General features: G+C 59.8%; 2 protein-coding genes across 2 annotated transcripts; both read right to left on the minus strand.

Moving 5' to 3' along the window:
* Positions 1–4: 4 nt before the first annotated feature.
* Positions 5–3981, minus strand: COMMD4 (COMM domain containing 4). The gene is made up of 8 exons (XM_062583609.1): positions 3907–3981; positions 3707–3778; positions 3158–3223; positions 2575–2614; positions 2063–2182; positions 1680–1760; positions 1111–1287; positions 5–817 (listed from the first exon to the last, which is right to left on the minus strand). The coding sequence occupies exons 1-8, from the start codon at positions 3907–3909 to the stop codon at positions 777–779; spliced, it is 600 nt and encodes a 199-aa protein (XP_062439593.1). The 5' UTR covers positions 3910–3981; the 3' UTR covers positions 5–776.
* Positions 3982–16339: 12358 nt separating this feature from the next.
* On the minus strand, positions 16340–22741 carry C10H15orf39 (chromosome 10 C15orf39 homolog). The gene is made up of 2 exons (XM_062584045.1): positions 19435–22741; positions 16340–17246 (listed from the first exon to the last, which is right to left on the minus strand). The coding sequence occupies exons 1-2, from the start codon at positions 22739–22741 to the stop codon at positions 17170–17172; spliced, it is 3384 nt and encodes a 1127-aa protein (XP_062440029.1). The 3' UTR covers positions 16340–17169.
* Between the last annotated feature and the right edge of the window lie 4166 nt (positions 22742–26907).

The following is a 26907-nucleotide window of genomic DNA, read 5'->3' on the forward strand; positions in this document are numbered from 1 at the left end:
AGCCTCCGCTCTCCCCGCCGCCTTTATTGGGGTCCTTTCAGGTGAGAGGAGTCTCGCCAAAAAGCTGGCCCCTCCCCGCCCCGGATCTGAAGGCCGACGCGGCACGGAAGGAGGGATCCTCCTGCAGGGGGATCCCTGCCAGGCAGGCAACAGGCCAAGGAGAGGAGGGATCTCCACAAAGGGACCTCAAAGCAGCACTGGGGAGCAGCTGAGCGGGACAAAAGCACCTGGGCTGCCCGAGCCCTCGCAAGGGAACAACAGAGTCACGTCCGGCAGTGGCCGAGAGGGTGTGAGGCCGCTGGAGCCCAGGGGACCGGTGCTCACCACGACACGGGCAGGACAAGGCCACCCGCGTGCCCTACCGGAGACACGCAGGGCGGTTTTACAGCAAAGAGCGGAGGGGCCATCAGCTTCTGCAGGCTCTCTGGGAACAGAGCTGCCTGCAGCAAGGCAGGCTAGGCAAGGAGCGCCCGCAGGGCATCAACTGCCAATGCGTTTAGCCCAGCCGCTCTGTGGTGTTCCCGCTCAGGGGAAGACGGTTTCAGCCTCGGACGGGCCTGGAGCATGGCGGGAGGGTGGCTAGAGAGTGCTTTGAGGAAGGAAGGAGGGAAGCAGCAGCAGGGAGCACTGCCCCCAGCACCAGCCTGCAGGCAGAAGAGAATCAGGGTCATCTTCCTCGTCTCCACTTGGGCAGTACCCAGGGCCAAGACGGTGCAGAGTCCTGCCATGAAATCCGCTGGTGGGTAGCTCCTGTGATTGCTCCTTCTTGCTGCTCCTCAGAGGAGGGTTTTCATCAGGGCCTGGGCCTGCTTCAGCTCTGAGAAGAAGGGGAGAGAGGAAGAGGATGGGAGTGAGACTGCAGCACTGGAGGACTCAAGAGAGGAAGAAGTGTGGCAGCAATTTCTCTCTCAGGAGCCCTGCCTACATACCCACCATCTGCAGGGAGAAAGGAGGTGTCTGGGGAGCAATCAATGCTGCAATACCAAAAGGAGAAGCTGACACCCATGCTGAGGGGAGGACACAATCCATGTGGCGCTGTTCTTGGCACCAGGGAGTCTTGGCTCCCCAGAGACAGCGATCCCCCCGCAACGGGCCCTCCCTTGTCCTTACCTGCCAGCAGGACCCGGAACTTGTCTGCTGACACGGCCATGGGGACGGTCTCCGTCTCCCCACTGTCCCTGTCCCGCACAGCGAACATCAGGTGTACGAGGGGTTCGTTGACCTCCTGTAGCTCGCTGGAGCTGAGAGTGTAATCCACCCTCCAGGAAACTGAGTCCAGCTGGCTCACTAGGGCAGGCAGACAGGCAGAGTGAGTACCCAAGTCGCTCAGGCAGGGCGATCCCCACCAAAAGCACCCCAAAGACCTTCCCAGTTCTGAAGCTTTGGGGTGGAACATGGCTACAACAGCACACATGATGCTACAGGGCTCAGGAGATGACAGAAAATGCAGGATTAGCAGAGCGCAGCTCCCAAAGAAATAACCTGACAAAGGTGAGACACCCGAGTTCCTCCAAGGAAGAGACTCTTACAGGTCTCGCTATTTAAGACCATGATTTGCGCAGTCAACAAGCAGCAGCTCTCAAACATATCCTCCCAGGAAATAGCCTCTGAGCCGCATCTACCCCTGCTGCTAAAACTCCAAGGCTAGTTGTACTTGTAAGACTGAAAGCCACACTCACATCTCAGGCTGCAAGCCCTGAGGCTGTCTTGGAGAGGACTCTGCTTCTCCTCGTAGGATCGGCACAGCCCTGTGGCATGTTCTACCCAAAAAGAAAAACAAAAACACATTAATGCCAGTTCTAGTCCTGGCTAGTCTGGGTACGGCCAAAGCCCAGTTCTGAGGAAGCAGGACACAGCCCCAGGCTCCTGCAGGAGCCCTTGGGGACCGACGGCTGAAACGGGAGGCAACGGGGGGAGCACAGCCGCCATCCTGCAGTGCTCACTCTGCGGCGAGGCAGGGAGAAGGCAGTGCCCAAGAGCGACGGCTCAGCCGACACACCCCGCGGAGTATGGGGCTTGCAAGGCCCTCACGACACCCCAGGGTGCTCACTCCTCCTCCTACCTTTGGGTAGCCCCAGCTGCTGCAGCTCGCTGGACAGGGACTCGCTGTCCACGTTGTGCTTGGCTGCGCTGGAGAGGATGAAGCTGAGGACAGCAATCGTGGCTTTCACATCCCCAGACTCTGCAGAGAGGAGAGGATTTAGCTCACTGGTAAAAAGCACCTCTCTCCCCCCTGCCCCCCTTCAGGAGATGCAACCTCCTGCAGAACTGGGAAGTTGGGAGAAGATGGAAATAAAGTAAAGCAAAGCAAAATTCCCTTCTCAGAAATGTTTCTGGATGGGTGATGTGTTTGCAGAGAGAAGGGACTACACAGCATGGCTTATAAACTGGGCAGTGTGGTCCCGGTGGCTTCCCACTGACTTCAGAAAGGTCTCCTCTGCCAGGTCTGCCACTGGTTCATGGCACTGGGCTCTGGTGGCAGCACAGCTCCATCCCCAGACCCCAGCTGCTCCCGGGGGAGCTCCAAACAGCACCGTGGCAATCTCACCAGCCTCCGTGAGGAGCGATGCTCACCTAACTTGGCATCTGATGTCAGCTTCAGGATCTTTTCATACTGCAGGAGGGAAGAGCAAATTCCTGTTAGGGTGGTCATGGGGAACCCTGCCCTGACACCCCTGTTCCAGCCACGCTGGGGGCCACAGGCACACAATCCTCCTACACCCCATGGCTGCGGCCTCTCCAATGACTACAGCCAAAGCTGCTAGATCCAGGCCAGGAACCACCCCAAGGTCAGATATCCCTTCTGGTGGTCCAGAGCCCTTCCCACTGCCTCGGTACGAGGTTACAGTATAGCCACAAGATATATTAACAAATAGCATGAATGCTGATAACAGAAACACTAACGTTAGTGCTATAGGTATTAATAGTAGTACTACTGACACTAGTATTAATACTAACGCCCATATTTTTACTGACATTAATAAGACAATGTTAATACTATAATAAAGATTAAGATGACCCATCCATGAGGATGTTGTGGCAGAGCCAGGACTGGCTGTGATGCCCGAGAGCTGCCCGCGTGCTGATGGGGCGCAGCTCTGCGTGGGGGGCTCTGGCAGGGACAGACGCTGGTGGGGGAAGGCTGTAGCTCACTTACATCGATGGCCTCCCCCAGCAGGTCCTTGAGCACCTGGGCGCAGATGAGCTTCAGCTTCACTGAGGACTGCACAGGAGGGAGGACAGCGGTCAGCGGGCAGCCCCTGGACTGGGCCCATGGCCCCCACCTGCCACTTTGGGGAGGTTTTGTGAGCTTGAGGGGTGCTTGCAGGCCATGCAGAGGTTTTGTGAGCTTGAGGGGGGCTTGCAGGCCGTGCAGAGGTTTTGTGAGCTTGAGGGGGGCTTGCGGGCCGTGCAGAGGTTTTGTGGTCTTAGGGAGGATTGTGAGCTTCCCGTGGGGGTTTTGCAGGCTTGGGGGGGGAGGGGCCTGGGGCTGTGTGTGGGGTTCTGTGGGTCGTGGAAGAAGGGTTGCAGGTGGTGGAGGGGGGTTGCGAGCTGTGTGTGGGGGGGCTGTGGGCTTTGAGGGGATTTCGCAGGCTTTGGGGGGGCTCTGCAGGCTGTTAGGGGGTTGTGCGGGCTGTGGGGGGTTCGTGGGCTGTGGGGAGCTGGGGAAACTCGCGAGGGCCGCGCGGCCGCGCGCGCACTTAACGATTTTGGCCAAGGTGCTGATCTCGGCCAGGACCCAGTCGGGACAGTCCAGGTCCCCGCAGAACCGGAACCGCTGCGGAGAGAAGGCGCTGTCGGAGCCCGGCCCCGCCCGGCCGCGGCCCTGACCGCCCCCCCCGCGCCCGCCACGGCCTCCTCCTCCCCCGCCGCCATCCCGGCCCGGCCCCGCCGCCCCGCGCCCACCATGGCGCCGCCGGCGTCCCCGGCCCCCGCGACCCGGAACCGCTACGGGGGCGCGCGCGCGTGCGTGCTGCGTGCGTGCGTGCGTGCTGCGTCACGTCCTCCGTGACAGGAAGTAAAAGCCGCCCCCGGATCTGCCGAGAAGCCCCAAATCCGGCTATGGCGGCGGCGCGCGGGCCGCGGCTGCTCCGCCTTGATCCTCGCCTCCGGAGCCCGCGGCGCCTCGGGGGCGGCCCTGCGCCCGCGGGGAAGCGGCCTGCGTCCGCCGCAGAGCGGGGGCGGCGGGCGGGGCGGGGGGGCAGATACGGGCCGGTCACGGGAGATGCGGCACCCGCGCGGCCTTGCGGTCGGCTCGCTCAGGGGGAGCCCGACAGCCGGTTGCCCGTGTGCCGGTCACGCAAGAGGGCGAACAGGAGGGTGCTGTAACGTGACCGCACGAGCCAAGCGTTTATTCCCAGGATATAAATACTATGCAATATTCATTTATTTGCCTTTGGGGGGGGGGGGAACATCTATAAACAAGGCCACTTAAAACGTAAGTAGAAAAGTGGGACATTTATTTTATCAAAAGTTGCACCAAACAATCGTCTGCAGCAACGAATGAACAGCCAGTGCTTGGCCCTTGGAGAACTTCACCTTTCGAATTGTCAGCTGCAAATGTTTTCTGCATGTGTGTGTGCAGGTATCTGTATTTCTGGCTGGAGAGGCTGCTGTGTCTCCTGGATATTGGAGCTGCTTAGCTGAGGAGTCTAAAAAGATTAAAAAAATAAAAGGTGTTCCCAACCCTTCTATGCCCCAAAGGGAAGCCCTTTCTAGCAAGGCATTTGGCAGCACTGATAAACTGCCCTTCAATTTTTGAAGAACATTTTTGAAGGCATTACAGAAGCTGTGCAATTTCCCAGGGAGAGGGGGAGAGAGAGAGAGCGCACAAGCAAGGCAAGTTTCCTCTGAGCAAGTGGCCTGTTATGTGCGTGGTCCTGACTGTAAATCAGCTGGCCTCAGCAGGGGAAAGGGACACGTTTCACTTGAGCCACATGCTAGGAGCATGCCAGCTCCTGTCATCCACCTCGGTGTGTGCTGGCCAGGAGAAGGGGGGGGGAGGAAAACTAACCCACTCACAGACAAGCAGCTGATCAATGCTTGCTTTTCCAGATGCACTGCAAAACCACAGGCACAGCTGGAAACAGCTGTGACACAGCCCAAAGACCAGCACCAGAAGCTGAATTTGCATTTACAGGTGGAAGACACCAGTCACCATCATGCAATAGTCCCAAATATTTAACAGTGGCTCTTTAGTACCTACCTTCGCGGTGTAAAAGGACACTGGGCAGCAGGGCACTGCCACCCCTGGGCTGCTGCATGCTTAGGTTTGGGCTTAGTTGGCTGGAAAGGAGCATGTGTGGACATGCGTTAAAGCAGAAGACACCTCGACGCCCAGGGAGGCTGCGTGCATCTCCGATTGCCTAGAGCCAGCGATGAGGCTGCCGCTGATGCTGCAAACGTTGACGCTGCAGCAGCGCGCAGACTGGAGAGCCCGGCTGACACAGGCCAGTCGCAATGTAACTTGCCCAGCAAGCAAAGAGCAGGCAGCGTGCGAACAGCAGCAGGGACAGCACTGGCATTAGCAGTGTAGCTAGGTGAAGAAGACACTGCGAGCCCTTCTGCTGGGGCTGGGGACAGGACTGATGTGAAGACCACACGCTCTGGCCAGACAGCTGCTCAGGCTCGCTGCCTCCCTGGTCAGCAGGGCCACCCCCACACCAGTGCATTAGCTTGAGAGCCCTGGAGCCCACAGGCTGAGCAGCACAAGGTGGCAGAGGGGCTGACCAGCACCTTCCATGGGGATGTGGCCAGGCTCAGGAGACTGGGACCAGGACACTGCCAGTTGGGCACCTTGTCCATCAGGGCAGACATCGTGATGAGGTGCTCCAGTATGCCTTTGAGAGGCAACGGATGGAGAGGAGCAGCAGACACCTTAGCAACAGGTCACCTTCAGGCATTCATCCAGGCTGGGCACTGGTGGTCCCTGCAGCACCAGCCCCATGGGGCTGACCCTGCTACTGCAGGACACCAGACAAAAAAAAAAAAATAAAATAAAATAAAGCCACTCCTGGCCCCAGGATTTTCAGCCGGGGAGCATTAACCTGGAGCTGTCTAGCCCTGTGCAGAGTTCCCTGCAGAAAGCTTATGAGACAAACACTTGCGCATCCATGAGCATAACAAGACTTCCCTCAGGTGGGAGGCATGCACAGGTGTCCTCCGTCACAGTCTCAGTGAACAAAACAGCTGAATGAAGGGGTGCTTCCAGTTAGCAACAGGACAGCAGACAAGACCTGCCCCATCCTGGGCACAACAGCACAGTGTCCTCCACAGAGCAGCAAGCCCAGCTGCGGTGCTGGCACCCACCATGGTGCTGGCACCCACTGCTTTGGCTCCTGCAGCTTCTGCCAGGGCTTGCAGTACCCATGACCTTCACAACTTGCTGAGCTAGTCATTTGCCCTGGTGACATTCAGCTGCCAAACAGCCCCATCATGTCATTTCTAGATGGGCCAGAGCACAGCAGGTTTTTCCCTCCCCCTTTTCCCCTCCCCCTCTTTATTTCAGTTTGTTTTTTCCCAGCTGACATTTCACAATTGTCTTGAACAATTTGTTGGAATTCCCCCCTCTTTTTTGCATGCTTTCTTGCATCAGCTCAGAGCAGTTAGTTCCTTCCTGTGCCTTGGTGTTAGTGTCACTTCTAGAAAAATAAGCATTTGAGGAGAATTCTGCAGAACTGTTTCCTTCTTCCCTTCTAAGTGCAGAACTGGCCCCTTTGAACAAAAGGTAAAAACCAGAGGACCATGTGCTCCAGGGCAAATACCGTCAAAGCGAGGAGGTGATTCATTTCCAGAGAAGCTCACAGTCACAGCCTGGGCTCCAGCAAGAGAAACTTGCCCAAGGTGAGAGGCAGAGGACAGTGAGCTGTCCCTCCATAGCCCTCAACCACGCTCACCAGGAGCAGGGAGGTCACAGCTCTTATCCCTGTAGAGCCATATCTTGGGCAAGGGCCACGTGGGGCAGGTAGCAAAGCCCGCCCCAGTAAGAGCGAGCTTTCCACACCATGGAAAGGGGGCAAAGGATGACTGCAGCTGACTGAGGTTTTTATAAACAGTTTAATAATGTTAAAGATAGAGAGATGTTCTTTCATACCCCAGAGACAACCTGCACCTTTAGAGAGCAATAGACAGTTTGAGCTGAAGTAGGGGCAGCTTTCCAGCATCTCCCTCTGCACAAGCACCTTTTCAGACTCCACAGCAGAAGCCCATCCAGGGTGTCTTCTCTCAGGCAGAGCTTTTTTGCCATTGTGTATGAGCATCCTCACCACCCTGCTGGCAAGGAGAGGAAGAAGTCACTGCACCCGAAGTCACAGCTCCAAAAGCAGTGGGAAAACTCAGGTGCTCCTTGCCATGGAGGGGCCCTGAGCAGTGTAGAGCCCACACGCTCCAATGCCACTGTCTCCAGCAGGTCCAACACCCCACTGACACTGCTAGCAAAGGGCTCAGTGCTGTGCCAAAGGCACAGAAACAAGATCAAGGAAATATTTGCCCCTTCTAAAGGCCACTTACCTCTCCAGAAGCTGCCCAGAATCCTTGGTTCTCCATTTCCAGGGTCTGGGTCCCAGCTTCAGGGTCTCTTCTGTCCCAGAGGGCTGCCACATCCTGCCAGCCAAGCCTCTTGGTCCTCAGGCACTGCAGAGGAGAGCACCGCAGCTGCCCTAGCGGCACCGATACGCCTGCTCCCTGCCCTGAGCTCTCCCCAGAGGGGAGGCTGGTTCGCTGCCGCTTGCCTCCCCTGCTGGTCTTCACTCCAGCCACGCTGCAGTCCTGAGCAGGGCTGTGACATTAGGCCAGAGTGGCTTCTGCAAAGCTATTTGCCTCTGCATTAAGCAATACAGCCCTCACTCTGCCACCCTCTAGGGTCAATGCTGGAGCCTAGATAGCTACAGAGACCTCAGCACTTGCATCACTGCAGAGGAGATGGACTAGTATTACCCTTACCACCAGCAAGATGATGGGAATAGTGATGATGCCAAGGCCACATATGACAATGATCACCACTCCATACTCAGGAAAGCCCAGATCAGCAGGGGGAGGCTCCAGGGTGTCCTCTAGAGTAGAGCACAACAGTTAACAGCATTCCTGCACAGTACCAAAGCTCTACCCAGTGTTACCGCAGTCATCCACTCTCCTGCAGGGGCACAGCAGGGTATAAATGGTGCCAGCAACATCTTTAGTCAACACCCTCACATCCTTTTTTAGATAACTCTTCCCCCTGCCACCACAGCCTTCAGCAGACCTGTCTCTCCAGCTCCACTTCCCGCAGGCTGCGCAGAGGGACAGCAGAGCGTGGTACCAGCACTGTGCTTCCAGCCTTGCTCGGATCAACCATCGCAAGCTGGGTTCTGCCCTCCACGTCAGCCCAGACATGTCACACTCCCTTTTGATAACAGGAAGCACGATACACTCTGGATCTAGTTCAGCTCACCCTGCAAACAGCTATGAGCTAGGGAAAAGTACCTTCCCCCCACCCCCAAACACACACACAGGGAAAGCTTACCTCCCACTGCAAGAGAGTATGGGTCCACCTGGAAGCCTGAACCTGCCAAAGCCTTGTCTGGCCCAACTGAGACAGCAAGTGCCTCCAAAACCTCCAGGCTAGTTGGAGCAGGGTGCTGGAAGATCACATCCCCGTGACAGATCAAGGAGCCAGGCCTGTGGGCAGGGGTAGAACAGCTCCAGCAGCTGCCAGCCTCACCTGTGACCTGGCCCACACTTCCTGCTGGTTTCACTCAAGTGTCCCCTCACTCAGCTATGAAGCATTAAATTAGTATCTGCTTTTTGTCATGTTAGGGACATCCCTGGGAGCCTAGGAAGCTACTCCTCAGACAGTTACACTGTCCAGTTCAAAAGCCTGTAGTTAAACACCTGTTTGAGCTCATCTGCCTGCTGCAAACCCTTCTAGGGCTGAGGCAATAGGCCTGAAGCTGGGATCTGTTGGATAGCGTGTGTAAACATTCAGGGGAGACTTCCCCGGATCTACACCCTCTGCTCCTCCCTCCAGTTTCTCCACATAAGTCTTTCTGACTCAGTGCTCCTACTCACAGGAATCCTCTTATGACCACTTGCAGGAAGTTCCTGTGGTCCCTCAGGGCTCTTCCCACCTGCAAGAGAGTCTTCACTCAGCTCCCTCCAGCCTTTGAGCTTTTTCCCCCAGCCAGATCACCACTTTCATAGCACTAAGGCAGCTGGGACCATCTGTGGTCTTACAGCACCCTCCAGGTCCCTAGCTGCAGTGTGGCCTGGACTACTGAAGTACTATCTGCAGCAAGAGAGCATCCTAGCACTGGAGTCCCCCCCTAGCACTGGGGGTGGTGTCCTAGCATGGGATAGGTCACAGCAGAGCTCCTTCTCCACACAGGAGGCATTTATCAAACGCTCTTAGCTGCCACACTTGTTCTAGAACAGTTTCCTTGATCTTTCAGAGCAAAGGCTTCAAGGACCTCAGAGCTCCAGATCTTGCTCTTTCTGCATGTTTCAGCCATGGTCCTGGAGCTATAAGGGTCTGGTTTGGACAATCAGGGAGCATTTCCTTTCCTCCAGCCCCAGTAGCCTCCTTTCCCTCAGAGGACACTGCCCCCCACTCCCACCAGCCACACCTACCACATCACCAAGCTCTCTTGTGAGCTCCTGGTACTCTACAGAAAGTGAATCCAGAAGGTCCTCACTAAAGTGTCTGTTGATGACTAAGAAGGAGACTGGGTAAACCTTCAGATGAAGCCTGGCTCCTGAGGAGAAAAACACCCCACTGTTAGATGACTGTCCCTGGCTGCAAGCCCTGCCACAGAGGGACTGTCCTTACCCTCCACTGAGAGGGACATCAGGTCCACAGAGCAGGTTGCGAGAGCCTTCAGGGCTTGCAGAACCTTTGCGATATCAGCATGGACAACTGAGTCCAGATAGACCTCTCCACTGATCTCCAGGTCCCCTCTGAGGTTTCTAAGGAGACAGAATGGCTCTAAGCAAGGCAGGAAGGCTAGAAACAGGCACAGAAGCGATAACCAAGTGACGAGCCACTGCGTCAGGATCAACGCTCCAGTTTCCCATACTCAGGAAGGGAGACAGTTTTATTTGATACCAGCTGCACATCACCGTAGTCCCTGTCTTTACAGGGAGGCAAACCATCCTGGGACAGCCTGAGACATGTAGAGGCATGTCCAGCAGCACAGCAAGGGCAGCTGTGAGGAGACCTTCCCCAGGTTTCCTAGGGCAGGAAAACCTGACCCTTCCCATCTTTGCAGCATTACTAATTGGCTGCTGAGTGCCTTATACAGCACAGGGTGAAGTGACTGACGCTTTTATTAAAGAGCTCTGGAGAGGAGTAATCTCCCATACCTGATCTGGGCAATAGTGAAGTTCCTCACGTGGTACAGGGTGCTGAGTGACTGGATCACCTATAGGAAGGTGAGACAACAACGCATACCTCACTTCTGCTTTCAGGGGGCGTTATACTACTTCACAGAAAGCCAGGTAGCCAGCCTATGTTTTCTTGCCAATAGGCCAAGTTCCCAGCATCAGCCTTTGGAAGGGCCACCAGTATTTCCCCCCTATATCCTCTGCTGCCAGCTGCAGGTTCTCCAGTAATGGATGCCTTCCTTTAAGAGGCCTCAAATATCCAAGCATCCCTTTGCCCAGAGGTAAAGATCACTAGTGAGACAGACAAGTGTTGTCCCTCCTCGCATGAGCCGCTCAGTGCCTGTCTCCCTCCTCCCCATCTCACTCCAGTTCAACAGGGAGACCCCAGAGTGTAGGGGCATCCAGTCTCAGCATGCAGACCAAGACCTGACCTACCTCACTGATTAGTCTGTCCAGAGGGTCTGTCCTGCCCATTCCATCAGATACAACAGAGCCAAGTTGAAGAGCAGTAAGAGAGACTGACAACTTCTCTGGGTCCAGGTTCTCCAGGCTGAAGCCTAAAGGATTTTAGAAGACTCATGCCCTTACCTTTTCTACCTTGCCTGGGAGATATCAGTCAGCCTCGCTTTCAGTGGGTGCTAGAGAAGAACACTAAAGCCAGAGATGGTCAGCTAAGCCAAAATCAAGACCTAACCCTTTTGTGAGAAGGGCTTTGGATATACAGCTGCCTCCCAGAGCAGAAGCAGGTCAAGGAGGGGAAGTCAAAGAGTTTAGCAGTAGTAGTGGGCCATACAGATACAGCTACTGCAGAGAGTCTCCAGTACCCTTTGTGCGAGGAGTTTTACATGGGTCAAGAGAAAGCTAAGTGAAAGAGAAGACTGAGATCCAAGCTAGTCAGGCTTCAGCTTTGAGGGACCTGTAGGGAACAGACTTAATAGCAGCTGTCCTGCTGCTGCAGGAGCTCCTTGGCTTACCACTTGACTGGATGGACTGTGGCTCCAGTTGCCAACTGAAGGCATCTCTCCTTCTGCTCACTTCAGTGACGATTGTACGGATGAGGTGAGAGTTCGTCGGAACAGGACTGTCCCCTCTGAATAGAGCCTCCCCTCGCACAGTGACAGAGCCATTCCTAAGAAGGACATGAGCTGAGAAAGCCTGATCCAAATGCACATGCTTTGTGCAGGTCCCAGACAAGAAAGCTCCGCTCCCTTTTGGGAGAAGGTTACAAGGCACATCAGCTCAGCATGGGTAGCCTAGGTGGCATACCCCACCTAGGGAGCTCTAGGTGCCAAGCTCCTGGGAAGCTTTGTATGGAGTCAATGGCACTTTTGACCAGGGATCCATTGGAAGATGATCCTGGGGAGGGAACATAGCCCCTCACAAGAGCTGCTCGCTTTCTCTGGAGCATTTCGCTAGATAAAGCCCTTCCACCAACCCAAGCCCATCCATCTCAATCTGTTGCCCCAGAGCAGAGTGGTATACTCACAGAAACTCAAGGATATTTGCTTGGAGGAAGGTCTCATAGGTAGACAACATTTTGTTTAGCTAGAAGAAATATCAGTCAGTTGAGAAGCATTTGCAAGATCCCCAGTATAAGCGGGACATGTATCAGGATGCAGGCAATAAAAATACTGCTGGAAAGGGAAGTCAGCTTGGCTTGCCCTGGGTAGAGCAGGCTGGTGACTCCAGGAGTGCCATGGCCTCTAAGATTAGGATGAATGAGCTAGCCTAGCCAGGGCTCCAGACAGCCCAAGACAAGCCTAGGAAAGCAGTCAGAGGAAACATCTCCATCACCAACACAGCATGTGATGGCCCCACTATCTGCACAAGGTCAGGGGAGTCCAGTCCCACCTCAGACCAAGCATCCAGGTTTATTTCTAGTGCAGTAGTGCCAGGACTTACTGAGCTGGGGGGGAAGGTGTCTCCACCACGCATGGTGGGAGACTATAAGGAACAGCTGGGTACAGTAGCTGTTCAGCTACTTTGCTCAGTCCCATTCATCCAGAACAGGAGACATCTTCACAGAGAGGGTAAGGTCCACTAGCCAGCTCTGGTGGAGTCAGTCCACACTTACCATCAGTGTTACTTCTTTCTCAAGCTTCTTGTAGCTCTCTGAAGACTTGCTGCTCAGAGCCTCAGTGTAAGCAACACCTGTGAGCCTGAACTGCAAAGGCAACGCATGCACAGGGAGAGGCTGTGCAGGAGAGAGGAGCCCCGGGGCCTGGGACACAGGGGGCTTTGCCTCAGGGGAGCCCAGCTGCTTTGCAGTCATGAGCTCAGCAGGGGGTGCAGCTGCAGTGAAGCTGTCTCCTGCAGGCACTGGTCTGGTTGCTGCAGAGAGATCCTCTCCAGCTGTGAAGGGGTGCAGTGAGGCCACAGCCAGGTGAGTGCCCACAGACTGAGTGTCAGACATGAATCCTGTTGGTGCAGTCATAGTCTGAGAGGTTAGCAGAGATCCAGGGCCATGTACAGCTCTCATGGAAGCTGACACAGAAGACAGAGATGAGAAAACCTTTGTGCTGGTCTGGAACGCAGTCCTGGCCTCATGCTGACGCACTGGAGTAGGCTGTTTCAAGCCAGGAGGAGGCACAGAGCTCCAAATAACAAGAGTGGGCTCTAGGGGTCCTGACGGAGCAACAGCTGCATCTGCTGAAGACATTCTGGGCTTCCCACTTGTGGTACCTTCTGCCTCAGCTGCCTCTCCAGGCAGCGGGCTTCTCTTTGCCACCTCTGTGGCCCAGTGTGTAACCTGGTGTTGCCCTGGAGTCACTGCAGTGGGCCCAGCCTCATATGTTACTGCAGGAGGGACTGTGGGGAAGAGCTTGGGATGCAGAAAAGGCCTCTCAGTAGGTGGACTCAGGGAGGAGCTATCTGTCACACCTGCAGCTTTTGGCAAGGGGGAAGCCACCGCAGCAGTTCCCACCTCATAGGAGGTTTTGGACACTCTGGGCTCTGAGACAGCATCAAGGGCTGCCAAGCTCACTCCAGCTACAGGATCACCTGCCGCTCCGAGGCCCCTCATCAGAGGGGAGGAGGAAGGTCCATCAGTAGACATAGACAGAGTATGCTTTGCAGAGTGGGAAGACGGATTGCCTGGTTTCTCTAAGGTGTCAGCAGGTCCTCTGAACTCTTCTACAGCATGGAAGGGAGGCAGCACTTGCAGGCGCTTGACACCATGTGTAGCTGACGTGGCACTGGGAGGTGATGCAGAGATAGCAGCCAAAAGGCCAGACCCATTTCTCAGCGCCTTGACCAAGATGGTGTCCTCTAGCAGAGCAGCTTCTCCATGCAGGAAGCTATCAGCGGGATGTGTGCCCCAGGTCCTCTTAGATTTCACAGAGGGATGTGCCCACATGGTGCCAGGATGCATTTCAGCCAAACTAGGTGTCCTTTCTGATGGCAAAGATGAAAGCTCCCCTGGAAGGAGTACAAGCTCAGAAGCATCAGTGTGGTCTTCATCCATAGCTAGGCCAGGAAGGCTGGTTGAACGGCTGGAGGAGTGCCGGCCAGGGCTTGCCATCACTACTTGCTTCTGCCCTTTACAACTCCAGCAGCCCATCAGCAGGGATTGAATACCTGCCAGTATCTCTGTTGAGCCGGCATCTGGCAGGGCATCAGATGGGACATGAGCCTTCTTAGCAACCCCTTCTTCAGGTGAGGTCAGTTGTGTGGGCACCATCTCCAGCAGTTCAGTTCCTGCATCCACAGTAGGCTTCTCAGTCCCTGCAGAGGCACTGGAGGGAGCTGCAGCCAAGCAGGGAGCTTGCAGTAGCGCTGGGGCTGCAGGAGTCAGCTCTACTGGGGAAGAGGCAGCAGGGACCCAGGGCTGCCTGTCCAGGGCAGCTGTGGAGCTCTCCACCAAAACAGGTTTCCAGTCAGGCATCCTCATGGTCCAGAGAGAGCCCCAGGATCTCCTCCCTTGACTCCACATCTTAGAGATGAGCCATGCCTTGCGCTCTGGAGTGAGGCTGGGGACAGCCTTGCTGCTTAGAAGAGGGGAAGACTCTGGCCCTGCTCTTGGGGGCTCCACGGCTGAACCAAGCTCTGTGGTCATCTGCCCATGGCTGTGGGCTGAAGCCATGACCACTGCAGACAGGCGCGTGGCTTTGTGCAGGCCTGCTCCCTTGCCAGGGAGGCTTCCCCAAGCAGCACCATGCCTCAAGCTAGAGCCAGGATGTGAGCGACCAGCGGCCGAGGCAGCCTCTGGAGCAGTGCTGAGGAGTCGAGCCGACACAGCAGGCATTTCAGTACCGAGCAGCAGTGCCTGAGCATGCATCACAGAGACGGCTGCAGCACCAGACCCCTGCCCTTCCTCCGCCAGGGATCTGGGCTGAGGTGCCAGGAGAGTATGAGATGTTGACAGACCAGCAGTATCCTCTGCTAGTGCCCCCACGCTCAGTCCCTCAGCATCTGTACTGTGATACAAGTCTCCTTCAACTCCTAAGATGCCTGCAGAGCCCACCAGTGCCCTCTCAGGTTGCTGCATTGCTGGGGAGGTACCTGGGTCCTGATGCACTGCCACCAGATTGTCACTCACCCTAGTCTGGGAGGCTTTTAAGCCTGGCTGAGCAGGAGAAAGAGGCAGGGAGGCAGGAGGAGCCCAGGACAGGGCAGCCAGAGACCCCATGCAATATGGGAGTGCAGTAGCAGATAGGCAGACAGCCAGCACCAGGAGAGCTTTGCATCTCAGCCCACTAGCAGCAGCAGCCACATCCACAGCAGGACACAGAGCTGTAGCTCCATCCCCCTCTCTCCCGCTCCAGCGTGCCATCTTTGGCTGTAGGGCAGTAGCATCAGCAGGGTTTGGTGGTCCTGCACCCCAACTCTGCTTGGGGGATCCCATGGCAAGAGCTCAGCTGTAAAGAGTTGCAACAGAAGCCTTAGGCTGGGTCCCATCAAGAGCCCCACATTGGTGCCCCCTCACCCAGGAGGGGCCTGCCTGGCCACCCCAACCTTTTCCCAGAGCACCCACAAGCCAGGCTGGTGCTGAGCTGTGGCCCTGACAGCCCAGCACACCACAGCAAAGGTCTGGCTGCAGCAGTGGGGAAAGCCAGAGCCAGTGAGGACAAAACATACCACTGCCAGGACATCTCAGGCTCCAGCTGCACTAAGGGACTTTTCTGTCTCAGGAACACTTGTGCCAAGCCTCAGCATCAGGTGTTCACCCTCCCAAGAGCCTGCAAGGCTCCTGTTTCAGAGGTCTCTAACAAGTCTTGGACTCAGACATTACCTCATCCCCCACCTGGGCCCCCTACCTTCACTCAGACAGCCTCATGGGGGCAGATGTCACCCTTACAGCCCTTCTCCTTCCAGCCTCTGCCACTAGGCTGGGGCAGTCCCCCCACAGCTTTCTGCTGCAGCTTCTCCTGCACCCAGCTCACATCCTCCTGCCCCCCTACACCAGTGCAAACCCACAGCCCTTCTCCACCAAACCCCTCCAGCACAGCACAAGCTGCACCCTCCCAAGCCCACCCCTGAAGCAGCACACTCCTACCTGGCAGCACCCAGGCAGAGGAGAGAGCACAACCCCTCCAGCCCCAGCCCCGGGCTTTTATCCCCTTTCCCTGCCCCTGGCCCGGCAGGCTGGATCCCAGCTGAGCCCCATCAACACTCTAACCCATTTGCACTTCCCCAGGTGATGCTGTTCCCAGCCTGGGGGCCTCCCACTTCCCTCTGCTCCTCATTAAGCCTGTTTCTGCAGGCAGGTTGTTCCCTGAGCATCATCCCCAGGCTCTGTGATTGCCCAGACAAGGCTCTGCAGACAGGCGAGGGACTGGAAACCCATCGTTTAGGATGCAAACACGGAGCGGGGGCTTGAAGGCAGCTGCGTGCTGCTGCTGCTCCCCTGGGCAGGCGAGGGAGAGGGCTGCGGAGCAGCAGGGACGAGCACGGGGCCGCCTCCGCTGCTCCCCGACCCGCCGCTGGCTCCGACCGCGACGCTGCCTCCCGCCCGCGCCGGCAAGCGGACACCGAAGCGAGGCGCTCCAAAACGAGCCCCAAAAAAACACTTTAATGGGGTGAGGCACCTCTTAAAACTCATATTCTTACAAAACGTTTAAATAAAGTGAAAGAACATTCTTCCAGGGAACTTTATATATATATATATGTATATATATATATATATATATAAAAAATTACAATGTTATTAACAAATACAGCTTTCCGACTCGCTTTACAATGCTACTCGCAGACTCGGCGTGGCGAGGGAGAGCAAGGAGAGGAGCGGAGCGCCGCCGACGTCCCGGGCTCCTGCGCGCTCGGTGCGTCCCGCCGGAAAGCCCAACCGCCGGGCGACGCAGCAGCCGCTGCCTCCCGAAGCTGGAAAACCCCAAACCCGGCTACGGCGAGTCTGGGCTACGGTTTGGGTTGATCTTTTTGTTTTTTTTTTTTTTTCCATTTTCTTAGTTTAAAATAAATACTTCCTGTAGTGAAAAAAAAAAAAAAAAATCTCATCTTTACTCGTTGCTCCGCTCCCTGCGACAGCTGGAAACACCTGAGTGTTGAGTTTCTAAGGCCTCTGCTCTGGTCCGTACGCCTGGAGGGCTCTTCGCTGGCCGCCGCTGGCGGCGCGGGGAGACCCCCGTGCCCCGAAACGCGCGGGGAGGGGAGCGATCTCCTTTCGGGGGCCTCTCGCGGCGCCCGGCCCCCTCTCCTTCCCCTCCGCCCCCGGGCAGGGGCGCTGCCGGTCGCCGCTCCTCGGTCAAGTATCGAGGATCGTCCCCAAATCACACGTCCCCGAAGTTTTCTTTGGGGCCATCCGGGCTCTGTGCTGTGACGCTCCTGGGGTTTGTTTTTGTTAGCTGTCATAGTCTCTTAAAAACATTTTGAAGCCGCTTTTGGATGTGATCCGGGAGTGGAGCCCTCGCGCAGAGCAGCACCTCTCGCTCCACCTCGGTCCGGCACAGAGAAAAGGCGAAGCCGTAGGTTTAAATAAACAAAACAAGTATAAATTACTATTTTCTTTTTTTCTTAAAAAAAAAAAAAAAACACACGTAACCTGAAGGCAGCAGCTCCTTATAAAGGTAATTCCACAATATTTTTAAAATGTTTTAAACGGTCGTTTAAAACCACGAAGAAAGGCCGCGCTCGAGTCTCCGTCGGGCGGGCGAGCCTCGGCGGCGGGCGCGTGCCGGGCCGGGGCCGGGGCCGGGGCCGGCCGAGGCTCTTCCCTGGGGTCTCCCGGCGAGCGAGCGGCCGCGTCGCCGCCGGCCCTGCCCGGGCGAGGAGAGAGGCGGCGAGGTTGGGGCCGGGGGCGAAGCGGGAGGAAGGTGCCCGGCGCCGCGGGCTTCTCGGCCGGCTCCTCGGAGACCCCTTTGGCCGGGGCTTCGCAGGAGGAGGGCTGGACCTCCAGGGAGCTGGGCTCCCTCCCGCCTGCGTGATTGCGCTTGCGCGGACGGGCACCGGGATCCGTTACCTACTTGGAGGCGTCCCGGCCGGCCCCGCAGCTCGAACCTGCAAGAAAGAAAGTTCTCGGTAGTCGCCTCGAGCCGCGCGCGCGCCCGCGCTGCGACGCCTCCAGCGTGCTATCCGAGCCTCCCGTGCCCTAGGACCTCTTGAGCCACTGCTTCTAGGACTTCTGCCTGCGATGGTGGCACCTCCACAGCCCCCGTGTCCCTCCGGCTCCCCCAGCTCAAGGCTTCTCCCTCCGAGCCCCGGGGGAAGAGGCTAGCTATCAGCCCAGGAGCTAAAACGCAATGCAGGGAGGAAGATGAAGAAGACCCAGTGGCTGTGGCCATCTCAAGGAGGGAGGGGTGCTGGGGGACACCAGGAGCTGAGCTGAAGAGGACCAGCCAGCACAGGCCTTCAGCAGGCGCTAGGTGCCAAGGCGAAGCGGGAACCCCTGCGGACCGCCCCGCGCGCCAGCCCCGCTCGGAGAGGCGCGTGCCGGGCCGGCCTCCGTGCGGGGTGGCTCACGCCTCGGACGCACGATCTGCAGAGGGAGCGGCGGAGAGGGCGGCAAAACCATCCGCAGCGGCTGCAGGCTCGCATCCCGCCGCCGCGGCCTCCTCCGGCAGCCGGCACCGCGGGGAAAGCGGCCGGGGAGGAGAGCCCCGCAAAGGCGCCGCCGCTCCGGTGGGTGTTTCCTGACAGCGCCCGGGGGAGCCGCGGATTCCCGGCACGGGCTTTACCGCTGCCAGCGCGCGAGACCACAGAAGCTCCTCTGCCAAGAAGTGATGCAAGCTCCCCCCGTCCGCCAGCATCTGGGAGGCAGATGCAGCCGGAGCTTTCCTGGAATAGGTGCAGCGAGATATCCGCGAGCGCGCCTGGGAAGCGCGGCCGCTGCCGCCGGGCTGGATTCGCTCTCGTCCAAGCCGGCGGCTTTCCAAAACAACCAGAGATCTGGCAGGTCTTGCGGTTTTGGAGCGCCTGCCCTGGGACACCTGTCCGTCACAGCAGGCAGTGCCCTTTCTGGCAGGTCAGGGAAGCCCTCGGGAGATGAAGGCACCTAGGAGATCACCTAAAGCCTTGGGGGTGGTTTTTGCAGTGTCCCTGCCACGTGGAGGCCAACATTGGCAAAAAAAAAAAAACCAAACCAAACCAAACCAAACCCAAACCACCACCCTTTGCTCTGCGGTCAGTCGCCCTCCCTTGCCTTCCATCACTGTCAGAGCTGCAATACGTCAGGAGCAGCAGACTCCAGGCCGGGCCAGCAGCATCATCTGCCCACCGCATCCAGGAAATTTCATAAGTCAGGAACTGCAAGTTCAAATCATTTCCACAGAGACGCAGAAGGTGGTTAAAAGGACCCGATTGTGACACCGAGTGAGTCAGACGGGGACCGTGGCACTGGAACCTCTCAGAAGGGAAACACATCCACAAACCAATTCACCTTGGTCAGCTAACGAGAAGCGGTGGGGAAGAGAACTCAGGGAAGGAAGAGCAAAGCACTGGGTTTATTTCCTTACTAATTCCTTGCATAGACCATCGGTGCTATTTTTGGTGTCTCTGGTCGTTAGCTCCGCACAGGAGATGCCGGTTTCTGGCAGCGGGTAACTGCCTGCTGAGGAGCAGTAGCATCCCCGTGGCAGCAAGATCACAGCGGTGGGGAAGGGCTTGGGGAGAAGCTGAGCTACCTACCAAGCTGTTGCTTGACAGAGTCATGCCAGTGGAGGTTCAGCAGGTCTGGGTAGATGTCCGGGAGCTGCTTCAGAGCCAGGAGCTTCAGCATGCGGGAAGTGCAGCTCTTGAGCTCCAGGTCCCTCAAAAGCTTCTCTTCTGAGAGGGTGGTTGGGCGCAACTCCACCTTGTGCTCCTGCAACACTTGGTCAACAGAAGCCCCCTGGAGCTTGGGGAAGAGCTTCTCCTTCACCACATGGATGGGAATGAAAATGGCACCAGCCCGAACCACGTGGGGGAAGGGGCACTTGCGAGTGAACATGAAGGTCTCCAGCTGAGACAGGAGCTTGCTGAGGAGAGCAGCCACGTCCTTGAAAGCCAGCCAGATCTCCTTGCCTTTGGTGGGCTTCTGGGGCTCAGAGAGTCTCGAACCATTCTTGGGTTTGGGGGGGGATTTGGGCATCTCTCTGAGCTCCTCCTCAGGCTCTGCCCTCTTCAGCCACTCCTGGAGCAGCTCTGGAGAGGACCCGGACACAGAACATGAAATAACATTGCAGAGAGAGGCGTGCAAGGCGGTGAAATACTGGCTGGCGGAGGTCTGCTGGGCAGGGGATTCACAGTGGCCGGGCAGCGAGACGTTGTCCTCTCCGAGCGCCCGGGGGGCTTCCGGTGCGCTGGGCAGCAGGGGCTTTGAAATGTCGGAGAGCTTCAGGTCCAGGCAAGCCACCTGAAGAACAGAGGTGCTGGGCTGGGGGTTGGCGTGGAGCGCAGGCGGCACCGGGGGGCTGCAAGGCTGCGGCGACGCGTGCGGGCTTCGCGGCGCGGGGACGCTGCCGGACGGAGCCGCGGGAGGCGGGCTGGGCTGCACGGCCGGGGGTCCGGCGGCCTGGCGCGGGGGCACGGAGCCGGGCGGGAGGGATTTGGAGATCTTGTATTTTTTGAACATGAAGGTGGCCGAGCTCTGGAAATTGCTCTTGTCCCCAGACCCAACCTCTATCAACAATGGTAACGCCTGAGCCTTGGCTCCCTCTCCCGTCTCCACCTTCCGGGGTGGCTCCTCTTTCTCTCCTGCCGCATCTTCTCCTTTAGACGTCCCCTTCGGGTGGCCAGCAGGACCTTTGGTTTCTACCGGTTTCACCAGTCTCTTTTTCAAGCTAAGATCCAACACAACCTCGTCGGCAGCCGGCTCCCTGCCCCCAGCCCTGCCAGGCCCGCTCAGGCTGCCATCCTGAGGTCCCGGGTTGCTTTTTGCCAACCGGTCACAGGGCAGAAGCCTTGGCTTGTGATTCTCGGGGGCCCTTCTGTAACAACCGCCCCCTTCGCCTGCCATCAGCTTGCAGCCCTGGACCACCACGCTGCTCCCCGCTTGTAACGCCTGGCCGGCCTCCTTCCCGGCGGGCGGCACGCCGGGCGTCTCTGGGGTATCTTTGACGGCAGCTGGCTCTGACAGAGACCTGAAAGAGTCCTTGCTTCCCAAGCTGTTCCCCACGGATCGGAGCGGGGCATCTACCTTTGGGTGGTCCTTTGAGAAGGGGACATCGGCTGAGCCTTCAGACCCCTCCAGATAGTCTCGGTAAGGAGCCAAGCTGAAGACCTTGTTGATAACCGGCATAGGAGGGGACGAAGGAGAAATCTCGCCGCTTTGCGGGTCTTTCAGCCCACCCTCTGGAGGTGCAACCCGAGAAGAAGGAACCAGCTCTCTGGCTGCGTCTCTGGCTTTAGGGCCCTCTCCCTTCCCCAAACGCTGGTGGGAGACGGGGCTGTCTGCTACGATTGGAGCTGCTGGGGGAGCTTTGGGGGCCCCTTGGGTGCCGTGGGCGCTCTCCCCGAGGGTCAGGCTGCTCCTCCTCTTCTCCAGGTAAGGGGGGTCCTGCTCCCACGCGGTGGGTTTTGCCGCTGGGCAGAAGTCCAAGCTGTAGCCCCGTTCTCCTTTGGGAAATGTTTCCAGGGGTCTCTCAGAGCCCCGGGGCAGCTTGTCCAGGGCGCAGACGGGTTGGAAAGCGCTGTTGTGTCTCGCCACCACCTTCCCGCGGGAGCTCTCCGGGGCCCCGCGGGGAGCAGCGGCTCTGCCGGCCCCGAGCCCCTCGCCGGCAAAGCAGGTGCCGTACGGGGCGGCGCCGGGGGGCCCGAAGGCAAAGCCGGGGCTCGGCGGCGGGAAGTCCAGCTGGTAGGTGGCCGCGCGCCGCCGGGGTTCGGCCTCCCGCGGCAGCGCCGCGGCCGCGCGGGGCGGCGAGGGGGCCGCGCTGGAGCCCGCCGCCCGGGGCGCGGGGCTCTCCGAAGGGCCCCCCAAGTAGCTCCGTGGGGCTTGAGGCTTCAGGTAAGTGCTGGGAAGAGGCTCCGCACTGGCCGGAAAGCCGAATCCCCTGTAGCCGCCGGGCAGGGAAGGGAGGGCGATCGCCTGCTTCTCCAGGGCGGGAGCCTGCGGGTGGTAGAGCAGGGCCGGCCCGGGGACGGGCAGCGCGTAGGGAGCCTGCGGGCAGCAGCCTGGCGGTCTCTCCCGGCACGCCGGCGAGTGGGGTGCGCGCAGCTGGGACCAGGCGTCCTGGCTCGGGCCGCCGGCGGAAACCTCGGAGACCCCCTTGCCGGGGTGGCGGGCGGCGGGCGGGGGGCCGGCGCGGAGGAGCGGCGCGCCGGCGGGAGGCCAGAGCTTCTCCAGGGCGGCGTAGTAAGGGGGGAAGGCGGCGGGACCCCCGCGGGGCGGGCGGTGGCCGGCCGGCGCCGCGGCGGGGAGCGCCCAGTCCGCGTCCCCCAGCGTCGTCTGCGGGCTCTCGGCCGGCGCCGCCAGCGCCAGGGGCGTCCTGGGCTCCGCGTAGCACACCGGCGCCCCGTAGACGGGCTTGGGGACGGCCAGGGCGGCACAGCCCGCCTGGTGCACGGCCACCGGCTTCTTCACCGCGAACGGGTGGCCCGGCGCCGGCGGGTCCCAGGGGCGCAGCTGGCTGGCCCAGCTCTCCCGCGCCAGCAGCAGCTCCCGCGCCAGGCTGTCCTGGCCCTTCTCGGCGCTGGGCGGCCGCGGCCGGGCGCCCGGGCTCTCGGCCTCGCGCCGGTACAGCAGGCAGCTCAGCAGCGCGCCGGGCCGCCCGCCGGCACAGGGCAGGTAGGCGGCTGCCGGGCTCCAGCGCGCCAGCGGCTCGGCGCTGTCGTGGCTCGGCAGCGGGCAGGCGAAGTAGGAGCCCTTGTAGTCGCAGGGGCTTTCGGGGCCGGCGGGCGGCACGGGGCTCGCGGTGCAGAGGCTGCCGGGGAGCCCCAGGCCCGGCTCGGGCTCCAGCCGAGGTAGCTTGTTGAAAATCACAGGGTCCAGAGGCTCCGGGTGCCGTTTCCCGGCCATCGATAGGTTGCTGCCGGCGTCTGGACGGAGGAGCTCAGCTGGCCTTCCTGCGGGGGAGAAGAGGGAGAGGAGACCGCGGGGACGCTCGTGAGCTGCTGCAAAGTCGAGCAAAGCAAGCCCTGGGGGGGCCGGGGGCCGATGCCGCCGCGGGCGGGCGGGGAGCCGTGCCAGCAGGTGGAGCTGCCGGACCGCCGCGGTGCATCGCCCCGGCATCGCCCCCCCCCCGGCATCACCCTCGGCATTGCCCCCCTGGCATCGCCCCCCCCCGGCATCACCCCCAGCATCGCCCCCCTGGCATCACCCCCGTGGGCATCACCCCCGGCATCGCCCCCCCGGCATCGCCCCGGCGAGACTCGCACCCCCGAGCATCGCCCCGCCGGGCATTGCCAGCGCCCCGGCGAGCCCGCAGCGTCTCCCCTCCCACGGGACCTTTTTTATTTTTCCTACTTTCTCTCGCAAGAGTTAGAGGAGAAACAAAGAGGGGAACGGAGCAAGAGTGCGGGGAGATAAGACGAAAGCCTTGCCCGCGGAAGGGGAAGCGGCCCAGATGCCTCGGTAGACCTGCGCGGGCAGATAAGGGGAGCCGAGCCCCGGCCGGAGCCCGCGCAGGGGCCGTCCCGCCGCGCGCCGGGGCGGGCGCGGAGATGCCCGCTGCCCGGGCCGAGGGAGGCAAGCCAGGCCATTTGCCCCCAAGCAGCGGGGCTGCCGCGGCCGAGGCGGCTTGCGAACCTCGGATGTTCATCTGGGTTTGTTTTCTGTTTTTAAACATCAGCGATTCCTCCCTTTCCGGGTAGGAATCTGCTTTCTTGAGTTTGTCGGTGTGTCAGAGGCTGCCGGAGGAAAACCTCTTTGGTCATTTCTTCCTCGCGGTTGAGAATGAAACCAATTCCCGCTTTTATACCCCCAAGGAAACGGGGTCCGTCGACCGCAGGCCTCCTGAGAGGTCTCCTCCTGGCCAGAGCCCGACCCCGGGAGCCTGGCGGGAATTCCCAACGCGGCCCATTCCGCATCCGTTCTCTGGGCTTCGCGACCACGCGGGGAGCTCCCGGTGCCCGTGCCCGGAACGGCGGCGGATAAGGGCAGGAAGGGGGCGGGAAGAGAGCCGCGGGCTTGGAGCGGGCCCCGTCCTGGCGGGAGGCCGGCGCTCACCGCTCCGCTTCTTCCTTTTGCTGGGAAGCGGCGCGCAGCACCCGCTTCCTCCCCGCGATACCGGGGCGATCGTTAGGCTGAGGCCGGGCGCCGTCGTGACGCCGCTGGGCCCCGTGCGCACCCGGCGCTGCCGAGGCGGGGGAGCAGCGGGCCGCCAGGGCCCTGCGTTTCGGGGGGCTCGTCGGCGAGCCCGGGAGGGCACAGCCGGGCATCCCCCGAGCCCGTGTCCCCGCGGCGGCCGCGCCGCAGGCAGCTCCGGCCAGGGGATCCTTTTCCACCCCAGGGCTTTACCCCCCCCCCCTTCCTCGCGTGGTGATGAAACTCGGGATGAAGAGCTGAAAGTCGGCGGTGGCCCTGTGATTTCACCCATTTCCAGGCTTCTTTTCCCCCTTTCCGTGAATCCGCAGAGCTACAAAAGCTGCCGCGTGGCGGGGGGACATTGTGTAACCGCCCCCGCCGCCACCGCAGCGACGTCAGGGCGCCGGGTTACGCCGCCGTCCGCATCTGTAGCGTGAATGCAATCACCCCGTTTCCAAATCAGCCGCGGCCAGGTCCCAGCTTCACCACCGTTTCCCAGCACAGCGGGGTCCCGGCTGTGCCACTGACCTATTTTGCAATCCGTGGGACAGCTCCTTCCCTCAACTCCCGCGTTTGCCTCGCCTGAATGACCCAAATTGCTCCGGTTGCACCTGTGCAGAACGGCGGCCGGGCTCAGGGAGAAGCGCAGCTACGCGGGCCGCTGCGGGGTGCAGAGCTCCCTGTCCTCCCGGGCGCCCTTCCTCTTTAGCAGGGAAGGAAGGAAAAAGTATTGTAACCCCGTCTGGCAGCTTTAAACAATTGCATTGCGCGGAGCCAAGAGAAAAAAAAAAAAAAAAAGAAAAGAAAAGAAAAAAAGGCTGGCGCGGAGCACATTGCGCTGAGTAAATGCCCAGCAGAGACCTCTTGTCCCCCACGTCCCAGCGCGTGTGGTTTTCAGTACGTATGTGTGTTTTCAATCAAATTATCAGAACTTTTCCATTCGATTGCACTGCGACGTAAAGACTAGTGCTGTCAGCACTGGAAAGTTGGCAGTTGTTAACAGCCCTTGCACTATCAGTTTTTAACCTCACTATTGTAAAAGGCTCTGGGATAAGCAGACCTGAAAGCCGTAGCCCTGACGTTGCAGTCCAGGAGGCACTGGACTTTTTCCCCCACCCCGTGGTGGCATCCCGCCCTTGCTGCCGAGCCCAGCGCCCGGGGGGAAACCTTCCCACGCAGGAACAGCCGCGGGCCTGTTTCGATCCGTTCGCGGTTCGGTGGTGAAGTGGGCACCCAGCTCTGACCCCCAGCCTCGCCCAGGCGTCCCGGAGCAAAGCACGTCACCTCAGAGCAGCAACTCTGAGCAGAGCCAGGCACCCTCCTGCCACCCCCCTGCACACGTGGATTCGCTGATGTCTGATAGGGGCTGAGCTAATTAGCCTCCCCCTTGATGAGGCCGTTCATGGGCTCTCTCCCTTCCAACTGCCTTTCTGTTACATACAGTGGCACTTTACACCTTGCTTCTCTGCCAGACCTGGCGGGAGCTGTCACACCTAGAAGTCACTGGCAGGGACAGACAGGCAACAGAAGATGCACAGCCAGCATTAAAATCAGCTGGGGTGCACAGGTAAGGAACTGAACCCGTGCACCTTGCCACCGGAGACTGAGGAAAACATCTCTGCTTTTGCTTTCACCCCTCAGCTCTCCCCCGGGACTATTTGCTTACGGGCTGCCGCTGCGCTGCCCTCCTTCCCTGGAGCCCCTGGCGGGGGAGCGGGCTCGGGCAGGGGGCCAGGCCTGCGCACGGGCCCTGGTCCTGCCCGAAACACGAGCTCTCGGCTGGTCCGTGCAGGAAGCGGGGGCTAGGGGAATGCCTGAGCGAACGCTAACACGTGCAGCGTCCTCCGCAAGCAAGACTGAAACCCCACTGCAAGTACTGGTCTGGGGAAAGCAGTGGGCGTATGCAACACAATTGATTTATTCCTTTTTTTAAAAGCTTCCTTGCAGGGGGGTTTCCCAGAAGCAAATGTTTTGGCAGGGGAAAGCGAGGGAGATCAGAGCTGCAAAGTGAGAAAAGTAAAACCCAATAAAACAGAAGAACACGTGCGATTCCGCTGCGTGCAGACTAAAGCTCGCTGATAAGCGCTTGCAGGACACAGCCAGCTTTATCTGGTGCATTTCGGATGTTTAAAGGGCACCGGAGAGCTCCCCCCCCCCGCCCCCCCGGGGCTCCTTTGCTCTCGGGAGGGCGGGCAGGCACACGGCAGTGCGCCCAGCCCTGCTGCCAAAGCCGCCGGGGAGCTTTAACACACTTATCTGCGCTCGGACAACTCCGAACAAGCACGACCGCGTGTGTTATCGCCTGAGCCCGCGGGGCAGCGGCAGTCACCCGTGGCACATAGCCCCCCCGGCCTCCCCCTGCCCCCCGGGCGGAGATGCCCTACAAGCGCGGCGCGCCCGAGCGGGAGGCTCCGGCGCTGCCCCGCGGCCGCCGGGCTTCGCCCGCCGATAAGCAGCGGCTTCCCGCGGGGCGCCGAGACCCGTTTCGCAGCGCCGGGGGGCTCGGGTCGCTGCCGAGGAGGTCAGGTCACCTCCGCGACGGCTCCGCCGCGCTCGGCCGCGGCCGCCAGCCGGGCCCTGCCGCCGCCCCGCTGCGCTGCGCGGGCAGCTGCGCTGCGCTGCGCTGCGCGGGAGCGGCGAGAGGCTGCGCGCCGCCGCGCTCTCGGAAAGCGGCTCTGCAGCTCCCGAGCTTTCCCGGGGCGGACGGGAGCCCCGAATCGCTCCCCGAGCGGCCTTTCGAGAGCGCGCAGCGCGCCCCGCGCAGCGCACCCCGCGCAGCCCGCCCGGCGCAGCGCACCCCGCGCAGCGCGGCGGCTGCTCCCGAGGGCTCCAGGCGCGAGGCAGCTGGAGCCGCTGCCGCGGTGCTCGGGGCAGGCAAGCCCCGCTCGGAGCGGTGCGTTTGCAGCTCCCGGCTGCAGATCGGCCCCTGCCCAGCGGGC

The sequence above is a fragment of the Rhea pennata genome, chromosome 10 (assembly GCF_028389875.1).
Source record: "Rhea pennata isolate bPtePen1 chromosome 10, bPtePen1.pri, whole genome shotgun sequence".
Taxonomy (NCBI): domain Eukaryota; kingdom Metazoa; phylum Chordata; class Aves; order Rheiformes; family Rheidae; genus Rhea; species Rhea pennata.